Source organism: Aricia agestis, chromosome 10 (genome assembly GCF_905147365.1).
Source record: "Aricia agestis chromosome 10, ilAriAges1.1, whole genome shotgun sequence".
NCBI classification, from domain to species: Eukaryota; Metazoa; Arthropoda; class Insecta; order Lepidoptera; family Lycaenidae; genus Aricia; species Aricia agestis.
The window spans coordinates 7,432,247-7,443,524 of NC_056415.1; the positions used below are offsets into that span (position 1 = coordinate 7,432,247).

General features: G+C 37.7%; 1 protein-coding gene across 2 annotated transcripts; it reads left to right on the plus strand.

Moving 5' to 3' along the window:
* Nucleotides 1-192: 192 nt before the first annotated feature.
* Nucleotides 193-4,772, plus strand: LOC121731106 (translation initiation factor eIF-2B subunit gamma). Of its 2 annotated transcripts, none has more exons than XM_042120450.1 (5): nt 193-309; nt 558-739; nt 1,218-2,044; nt 2,899-3,128; nt 4,563-4,772. In XM_042120450.1, exons 2-5 carry the CDS (start codon nt 580-582, stop codon nt 4,723-4,725), a joined length of 1,380 nt encoding a protein of 459 aa, XP_041976384.1. In that variant the 5' UTR covers nt 193-309; nt 558-579; the 3' UTR covers nt 4,726-4,772. The 2 variants fall into 2 exon arrangements, with proteins under 2 accessions (XP_041976384.1, XP_041976383.1); XM_042120449.1 differs by having other exon boundaries at nt 193-297.
* The last annotated feature ends 6,506 nt before the right edge of the window (nt 4,773-11,278 follow it).

The window sequence follows — 11,278 nt, forward strand, 5'->3', positions numbered from 1 at the left end:
AAAGTAAGGCGATTTCTGTTTTATTATGAGAGTTAGAATAGAAACAAGCTTACATTGCCCAATCACGATCTTCAGTGGTCAAGCAATAGCTTACAAACCCTTTTGATTATTAAAAAACTGTAGTTGTCAACTGTCATGTTTGTCAGTGTCAACTGTCAAGACTCTAGTGTCAAATCAGTAATCACACAATATTTTAGCAATTTGCATTTGCACTAGTAAAATTATAATTGTGGACGAATTTCCTAATATATTTCTAAAGTTTTCTGGTTCTCAATGTGACAAACTTTTTAACAAAAGGTAATTTGAAGAGTAAGTATGTGTAATCCTTAAACGAAAAACAATAATAAATTTGCCGCAATGCAACGTTACCTCAATCAAACTATCATTATGTTTAATTTAGTACACATTTCTTTCTTATTTCTATTATTACTTTATGTTACATATATAAGCTTAAGCTACTCAGAAGTACTACAAACAAATAAATTGTTATTTAACTTTTAACATAACCATAAATAAATATATTGTGAAGGATTTGTTTAAAAATCGATTGTTTTAAGGTAAACAGATTGTGAAGTAAGTATGCACAAGATTCTAGAGTTTCAAGCTGTCGTCCTAGCTGCGGGAAGAGGCTCAAGATTGCCTGATGTTGGTGGAAAAGTGTCAAAATGTTTGTTGCCCGTGGGTCCATATCCCTTGCTTTGGTACTCATTAAATATGCTCGAACGAGCAGGATTTCAAGGTATTTTCCTATTTTATTATATGACTTTTTAAATATATATAAAAGTTTCTAAATGAGTGTATCTTATTCTATTTATATTTCTTCTAAACATATTCTTAAATTATTATATATAATGTATTGACAACACCTCTTTACTCTACAAAGCTTACAATTTTCATTGTTTAACATTTAAAATTATATAAACTATATTCTATCTTTATCTTTTTCATTAGTCACAAAATTTCCGTATTTCTCATAGTAGCAAAACTAATTATTACAAACAACCATAACCCTAAAAAAACAATGAGTATATATTGTGAAATGAAATAGTTCACAGTAACAGACAGCTATTTAGGTTATTTTGATAACTATTGAAAATATGAAATGCTTACAATAACCTAAATATCTTTATTTACTTTCTATGCTAGATATAGAAATAAGATCTTATAGTAATTGTAACTCAAATATATATAATTTGTTTTTTTTTTTACATTTTCAGAAACTTTGCTAGTGGTTTTAGATGAAGATAAATCAAGCATAATTAATGCATTAGAAAACTGCCCACTGAAGATCAAGTATGATTTGATAGTGATTCCATCCGAGGAGGACTGGGGTACTGCCAACTCGCTAAAACACATCAGCAGTAGAGTAACAACAGACCTTATTGTTGTGTCTGGAGATCTTATAAGTAATGTAAACTTAAATGACATTTTAAACTTGTATCGGAAACATGATGCCACCTTGGCTTCATTATTCTTTAATAACGGACCAGAGGAGTGGATTGAACTGCCAGGACTTAAAACTAAGGCTAAGCCAGACAAGGATCTCGTATGCATAGACAAAGACACAGAGCGACTTGTGTTCCTAGCGAGTGCCAGTGATTTTGAAGAGAATGTGACTATTCCTAGGCTGCTGCTCAAAAAGTTCAACACCGTCAGTATGTTCAGTAGATTATTGGACGCTCACCTGTATATTATGAAGAATTGGGTTGTCAATTATGTGGTAGAGATGGACAAATTTACGTCCATCAAAGGAGAACTCATCCCTCATATTGTAAAAAAACAAATGTCTAAACCCAAAAATGCAGTTGAGAAAAAAGGTACCTCAGAAAAAGGTGTTGTTCTGACAAAGGATATATTCGATTTTGCCGTTAACCAGGGATTTGAAGATAAAATAAGGAGTATGTCCTCATATACTGATCATAGTTTTGGGTACAAACCTGTTTATCATGGAGATAGAATAAGATGTTATACACACATACCACATACAAATACTTTTGGGTTGAGAGTCAATACTCTATCTGCTTACTACTTAGCAAATAGTAAGGTATGTTGTATTTATTATAATATGAATATTGATTTAAAAGATCTGCCTGATAAATAACAGATCCATCTGTAGTTAATTTTTTAATTTAACAAAATTAAAACAAAATCCAACATGATACTCAGATCCAAAACAGGATATAGGTTCTTGTCTAGGTCAGGCTAAAAACAACCCATCAAACCCCAAGCGGCAGCCGGCTGTCGCATAACAATTGAAAATCAATTGTGTCTGCGACTCCCACGATGGAGGTGTTACATATACATCCATACTGTCAAAAAACTACCCTAACAATAGGTTTAGTACTAAAAGACTTAAGGGTGGGTTGCACCAACTTAATTGTAACTTTAAAGCGTCTTCCAGACAGACGCGGCCTGCGGTGGCGGTCAGTTGGATGACTTGAGAGTTCTAGGAACGACACAGACACATGCGGCCAAGTCATACCACTGACCGCCACCGCCACCGCAGGCCGCGTCTTTCTGGGAGACGCTTAACTTTAACTACAATGCAAAATGTCAAATCTTTGGTTAAAGTTAAAAATGGACGCCATATTTAACCATAACCATAGAGCTCGACAAGGCTTTAAATACACGTGGCTAAAAAAGGAACTAACGCTGTCATCATACAAAAACGCCATTTGTGACAGTTCTCCTTTACCAGCAGCACCCCCGCCCACATTCTTATAAAGCCTTGTTGGACCAGCAACGTCTTCAACGTCTTCTGTCAAATTCTGTGGTCAAAGTTAAGGTTAAAGTTAAATTAGCCTTAACTATAACCATAACTTTAACTTTAACCACACCTCTGGTGCAACCTAACCTAAGGATATTACTAGATTATAAAACTTTACTTTTTCGTTCCAGATAATGTCCAAATGGGACGAAATAACCGGCACAACGCTATCCAATAAATATCATCCAAACAGCGAGGTGAAAACAAAGCAAATAGATGATGTGAGTACTGTGGGTGAGAAAAGCATTGTCAGTGAGAAAACATCAATAAGAAACACCTCCATTGGTATGAATTGCATTGTTGAGAACAAGGTCAGGTTGACGAACTGTATTCTAATGAACAATGTCACTGTTAAAGAAGGGTAAGTAATTTTAACTTAAATTTATCTTAGTAAACCTATGATCTCATGATAGTACTGATTAGTAATTACTGGGGCCGTACCACTAAACTGTTTTGAGACTCAAACAATCGGACGGGAATGCCGCGTTCTGCTCTAACAACGTAATTTCACGTTTGTTAGAAAAGGACGCAACATTCTCGTACGTCTGCTTGAGTCTCAAAACCGTTTCGTGGTACAGGCCCTGATGTTATAAAATATGCAAAGGGGTAGGTACCTATCTATCTGGGCTTGGGTGTCTATGGCAGGCCACTGAAGCAATTTTGATAACAATTCGTATTGATTTACTTTTAGTACTAAAAAATAATGTGAGGATATTTTTATCACGGAAAATGTATGGTTCCAACACAAGAATCAAATTGCAGTGCATGAAGTTGTGGCAGGCCTGTCCCACTCGCGCCTTTAGGTATCGAACTGTAAGTACCCCTTTAAAGGGGCAGATCACAAGGGACTCACAAGCGAGCGGTGACGCGCGCGCAAAATTTTTTCGTCGCATATATCTACGTACTGATTTAACCGCTGCACTGTGACAGAATCATTATTAATCTGATAAATATGAACAATTGAAAAAAGTCAAAGAAATATTTCAATAAAGTAATTTAAGACTTTAAAATACAAAAAAAGATAAAAAAATACACAAACATAGCAAATAAAGCAATTTGTTACAAACAAACCGCATACTGCACATAAATAAACACAAGTTACTATGTTTAAGTTGTAAAAAATTCCTGACCAGCTCCTACACTATAATCGAATATAAAACTATTATAAAATATACTTTGGGTTACTAAAATTTGATTATTACTATAAAAAAGTTTTCTATTAGTAGCTATAGTAATATAAAAGAAGATTATTTTATTTTCTAAAAGGTGACAATCTTGATTTCGTCAGAAAGGGTACCTTTTACGCGATAGAAAGAGAGCGCACATGTAGGCAAATATAATTGTAGGCACCTAGCACTGCGCGGTCGGAATTTGAACTTTATAGTATCGCAGCAAGAGTTGTTATTTTTTTAAACGGGTTTCACGAGTTGGACTTCTGTTGGTACTACTAATATATATTATGTGGTTGTGGGCAAATACCCTTTATAAGAACTATCAGAATTGATACAACTTTAACTTTCATCATTTAGGTGTCAAATGCCAATGGAATCATAATGTACCATCGAGGAAATTGACTCCTAGGCAGTTGACAGACCAACGTCATTTGGTTGAATAATGTCAATTCAATGTTAATCGTGATCTCGGCTGGGTTCGACGTAACGCGACCATACTACGTAGGTCCCCCATCTGCCTAGGAATCAACTTCTCTGATAGTACACTCTAATAATATACGCTTCATAATTTGGATAGTTGTGGTAATAATAGTTATGCAAATTATTATTTTATTTATTTTCAGATGCGTGCTTCAAGACTGTATAGTATACACGGGGGCCACACTAGAGAATAACTGCTTGCTACAATATTGTATTGTTGGGCCACACCACGTCGTACCATCTTCTACGTCTGCCAATCATCAGCTACACGCTGAAACTACTGACAATATGATAACCTTGGGATAAATTTTAATATAATATTAATATATTAAATATATTTTCACAAATTTTATTCTGTTTTGTTTCCATTTAAGTCGTTAAAAAAGATAAATAATTATTGTTATATTTATTACTAATTGTTATTTTAGGTTTATTACCCGCATAAAGTTCACAAGAAAACTTTTTTAACTCGCGATGTACTCAACTTCTCGTTGATTCCTATGCAAATCGGGGACCTAAGTAGTTTGGTTGCGTTACCTCAAACCCAGCTGACAGATCACAATTAACATTGAATTGACATAATCGACCAAATAATGTTGGTCTGCTCTGTCAATTGCATAGGAATCAGCTTCCTCTATGGTACAATATTCTACTACTACTATTATCCTTTAACGCCTCCGTGGTCTAGTGGTTAGAGCGTCGCTCTCGACTCCGGAGGTCGTGGGTTCGAATCCCGCGTTGGAAACATGTTATTTCCAAGTTTGGTTAGGACAATGCAGGCTGATCACCTGATTGTCTGACAAGTAAGATGATCCATGCGTCGGATGGGCATGTAAAAAGTCGGTCCTGCGCCTGATCTCTCGCCAGTCGTGTCGGTCTTCCGTCCCACTGGGTTATGAGAGTAAAGGAATAGAGAGTGCTCTTGTGTACTGCGCACACACTTGGGCACTATAAAATTACTCCTGCGTACATGGTCTGGTTTCAAACCGGCCACCGTCACCGAAACCGGTGTGGGGAGTATTACTACTATTATACTATACTATATTTGATGGCTTTGGCCTTCGAGATAGATGAAGATGGCTAGACTAGAAAACCTGGTATTATCAGACATTTAATTTATATATGTATATATATATATATATATATATATATATATATATATATATATATATATATATATATATATATATATATATATATATATATATATATATATATATATATATATATATATATATATATATATATATATATATATATATATATATATAAGCAAATGCTACTGAGAATTTCACTTTCCACTAACCACCTCCTAGTGCCCATTAAGGGCACCTATCTTCCGAGATATAATCGAAGAAGTCACCGAAGTACAGTATAAAAGACTTATCTGATAGGTTTTGATGATAACTATTGCTTTGGGAGACAGTTTTTTTTAATTCGGACGTAAACTATCGATTAGTGCTCACTCAGCTTCGACCAAAAATAAAGCGGAGTTCGATTTTTGGCATAAGCTGCTAATTTCCACAGCCTGTGGCAGCCGGCAGGAGGCAGTGAAAAGTTGGAAATGTCTAATAGTTTTTCACTCCTCTTTTTAAAAAACAATTCTCAATTATTTTCACTTGTGAAAAAATATAATGTTGGTAAGGTAAGATAATTTGACTTTTTGTGTAGCAAAACTTGTTATTTAGAATGTATTTCTATTTCAAATGTTGTAAAGTGTGTGTCTGGTAAACATGTTTACAGATACAGTAAATTATACCCAAAATTATACCACACCCTTTCTGGTTTTATCCGCACCATCAAACTACATTATAATATTTTTGAGCATATTATCCTTTGAACATTTCAGATATTTTTATATGCATCATACAGCACAAAAAGCCAGGGTAAAATCTTTCATGATACCAGTGAAGCTATAAAGGATATTGGCGATGGATCAAAACTGCTTGTGGGAGGATTTGGACTGTGCGGCATTCCAGAGAACCTTATTGAGGCCTTGAACAACAAAACTGTGTCTGGACTCACTGTGGTTTCTAATAATGCGGGTAATATTTTCTGTTATTTTACAGTTTACTTACACCATGTTTTAAGTAATTAAAAATTTGATCCTCAATCACGACTAAACGCTATGATCATTTTAGCTAAAGGTGTCCGCAGCCGATATCGGTCGTAAAGCTTTCTATCGGAGCGATCATCGTAACGATAAAGATGATCGTCGACGTAACGCTGTGGCAATGCTTGCGGTATACGTCTTTTTGCCGTGATGTAAGGTTTCCATTATACACCCTTTCGAAAGCACAATAAGTGTCATTAATATCTAATTAGGGCCTTGCCTAATGCTGGAAGTGATGTCACACGCTCGAATGTTACAGACGATTTAAGGTGATCGCACATTTAAAGTCACAGCACACATCAACTCGGAAAGGGATCGGCAGCGTATCGCCTCGAGCCGTTCAATATTGTTTGTATGAAACTCCCTACTGCAACGCACACTAAAGGTTCGCGCACACTTTGTCGGTGCGTGCCGGGTCGCATCGCATTGACGGATTTTAACGCTCACTGTGCCGGGGCGGGTCGGCGCGCAACGCATTGACGGATTTTGAGCCGAGGCTTGCCGGGCCGCATCGCATCACATCCGCGCGCCGCTTGCTATAGCACACCGTTGCCGGGGCGCAGCGGGTCTTTCCGGGGCGCAGCGGATCTTGTCGGGCCGTGTCGCATTGACGGAAATGACGCCCCAGCACAGTGTGCGATACGCGCATCCGCTTCCATACAAATTGTATGGAGGCGGATTTTTGCGATGCGCCCCGGCACGCTGAGCCCCGGCACGGCCCGTCTCAGTGTGCTCACTCCTTAAGCGGAACCGTAACGTAATCGCCTCGCCTCAGAAGGGGACAGCGGTCGGCGAGCCGTAGCCGAGTTGACGTATAGGCGCTACTGATACGTTTTGGTTACGTGCATACGTTAGGTTGACGCCTGGTTGACGCCTGGTTGACGCCTGGTTGACGCCTGGTTGACGCCTGGTTGACGCCTGGTTGACGCCTGGTTGACGGCGAGGCGAAAGGCGATACGGTGACGAATGACGATCCCTTTTCGAGTTGATATGTGTGCTGTGACCTTTATCAGCACGCACGCGCCGAACGCGCCGCATTGAATTAGTTGTATGAAATGACAATTGTGAAACCTCGCACATTCGTCCGCACCGTACGCGCCGCATTTTGTGTGCGGTGTGCTGACAATAATGTGCGATCAGCTTAAGCGTAAGTGCCGTCACAGGTGGGTCACAGACTCACGGTAGCTAAATCGCTGACATAATATTAATGTCTTATGTACGCAAACAAAATCTTTGAATTTTGCGCAGGAGCAGCAGATGTAGTCAATTTTTCATTTGTTTTTAAATACGTTTTACCATACGTCCCGCTTTGGGCGGGACAGTCCCGCTTTCAGGCAGTCTGTCAAGGTGTCCCCCGCGGGGCAGAAATTGATCCGCTTTTGCAAACCGGCCAAACGACAATTTAAAAGTATGTATTTTCATGTTTGAAATGCCCCTGCAATGCCTGGAAGTAACGCACTCCCATGCAACAAACGTGATTCTTCTGCCATATTTTGCTCGATATCAATAATTGGTAGTTACAACAGATAGGCACTTGAAATTTGCATAAGTTGTAACTTGGAAGTTAATAATCTATAGAATTTGACTTGAGGCATAGCAATCGACATGTCATTTAGCGACTCCTGGATTTATATGGGTCCAACACCGCGAGATTACAAGCAATCTATACTATAATATTATAAATGCGAAAGTATCTCTGTCTGTCTGTCTGTCTCGCTTTCACGCCAAAACTACCGAACCGATTGTAATGAAATTTTGTATACAGATAGTCTTAAGCCTGAGAAAGGACATAGGCTACTTTTTTACTGGAAAAAAGGGTTGTAAGGGGGTGAAAATACGAAAATTTGTTCAAATTAAGTTAGTTCCAAAAATGCATAATAGATGGCGCCGTGCGTCTCTTACATCGCGCTAACTAAGTCAGTACTTTATAATATATACAGTGACGTAACCTTAAACCTATCAATGATAAATAGTTTATGGGTAAAGTTGTGTAATTGGGGGGCTAAATAAGCTTTAAAATTTGGCATAAAATATAAAGTTTAATTTTTAAAAATTAAATATTATGTGCACACTGCACAGTTGTTTTGATTTAAGGGGTGGAAGTAACGCACTCCCATGCAACAAACGTGATTCTTCTGCCATATTTTGCTCGATATCAATAATTGGTAGTTACAACAGATAGGCACTTGAAATTTGCATAAGTTGTAACTTGGAAGTTAATAATCTATAGAATTTGACTTGAGGCATAGCAATCGACATGTCATTTAGCGACTCCTGGATTTATATGGGTCCAACACCGCGAGATTACAAGCAATCTATACTATAATATTATAAATGCGAAAGTATCTCTGTCTGTCTGTCTGTCTCGCTTTCACGCCAAAACTACCGAACCGATTGTAATGAAATTTTGTATACAGATAGTCTTAAGCCTGAGAAAGGACATAGGCTACTTTTTTACTGGAAAAAAGGGTTGTAAGGGGGTGAAAATACGAAAATTTGTTCAAATTAAGTTAGTTCCAAAAATGCATAATAGATGGCGCCGTGCGTCTCTTACATCGCGCTAACTAAGTCAGTACTTTATAATATATACAGTGACGTAACCTTAAACCTATCAATGATAAATAGTTTATGGGTAAAGTTGTGTAATTGGGGGGCTAAATAAGCTTTAAAATTTGGCATAAAATATAAAGTTTAATTTTTAAAAATTAAATATTATGTGCACACTGCACAGCTGTTTTGATTTAAGGGGTACCAGGGTTTTTTATATAAAAGCTTTTGACACCAATTTTGTTGACATCGCGCGCTATAAACTGAAGTCCACGCGGACGAAGTCGCGGGCAACATCTAGTCTTAAAATAGATCTTGCAATCTACGAGCGTGCGGCGCCCTTAGTTGTGTGAGTGACCATATCTACACACGCGTACATGGCTCGCTCGCTACTGACTGCTCCGTCAGGTACGCATACTAGCGAAAATGTCTATATTACAATTACAACTACAAATAAAGGCTACGCGCACTCGTAGATTGCAAGAACTATACCAACCCTTATGATGTGGTTTTTAAAATACAAGTAAGATTCAGGTCTTCAACTAAGGAAACAAAGAACTGCAGCCTGTATTTTCAAACTCTATTAATATTAACTGCTCCTTCGTCTTTTTTCACTCTAAAAAGACAAATACCAAAATATAGTGTTCAATGAATTAGCTATACGCACCTATACAAAACCGTGGTCCCTCTCCGAAGGGCAGGAAGGTGTAGTTCAGGTTGTCACCATCGGCTACATTCCGGAACCGCTCCGGATTCCACCTCTATGATTCCGGGTATATGTTGTCGTTGTAGTGTATGGCTATGAGGTTCACGAAGACTGGAGTACCGGCCTCGGCCTCTATCGTTAGATCGTCGTTTAGCGTGTATGTTCTATCGCATTTCCGGTCCAGGTATGACACTGTACGGTATTTCCGCAACGTCTCTGTAATATCAAAGCATATTTTGAGTTAAGTTTTCTGAGTGCGTGAAATTTTGATAGAGAGTCTTTATCGGTGGACAATTCTGGTATAGTGAAAATATATCCTACTAATATTATAAAGGCGAAAGTTTGTTTGGATGTTTGGATGTATGGATGTATGGATGTGTGGATGTGTGGATGTATGGATGTTTGTTACTCTTTCACGCAAAAACTACTGAACGGATTTTAATGAAACTTTACAATAATATAGCTTATACATCAGAATAACACATAGGCTACAATTTTAACCGACTTTCAAAATGGGGGAGGTGTTATGTTCGTTTTCTTATATTCAACGATTACTACGCCGTTTGTTAACCGATTTTCAAAAAAAAATTTTTTTTTGGTATATAGGGCATCATCCCAATTTGGTATTATATTCACAAAAGTGGTGATCTGATGAAGGATCCATAAGTAATCGAGGGAACTCCTCAAAACTTAAAGGGAAACATGTGGTGACTTCGGTTTCGTATATGTTACCAACAAGTAAGATTTTGCACCGAGATATACCTGGTATACCGTGGTTCGGAGGGTGCTGAGAGAACTCCTGATTCTTTATAGATACAAGTTTGGGAGTTTCGGCGTTGTTTTAAGAACAGAAAGCATATGCAAATTACATTCATCATCATCATCATCATCATCACTACCATATTATACCATATCATAGTCTTTTAGATCGAGACTCGAGTTTGTCAAGCGATAATTAAAAAAATCTATACCTACCTAATATTATAAACCTGAAGAGTATGTTTGCTTGAACGCGTCCATCTCAGGAACTCAGGTCCGATTTAAAAACTTATCTCAGTGTTAGATAGATCATTTATCGAGTAAGACTATAGGCTATATTATATCATCACGCTAAAACTAATACGACCGAAGAAACCCAGGAAAATGTGGGAAAAACGGGGGAAATATTTTTTATGGGAAAATGTACGGTTTCTGTAAAATTCCTAATTTACGCGGGCGAAGCCGCGCGGGACTTCTAGTTGTATCTATATGTAACGACTTCTTGTAAATAAAAAAAATATACCAGCCTAAGTCAAATCCCATAAAGTTTTGCTTTCTAAGTTCGCTGTCGAAATTACCGAATGCAACTAGTACCTCCATAGATTTCGATCTATACACTATAAATTCGCTAATGCAATGTAGCAAGCAGCCGTCTGTTATGTAACAGTGCATCTGATTGGGTCAACCGCATTCAGGCCCCAACGTAATATCGTACAAGGCTCACAATTATTTCT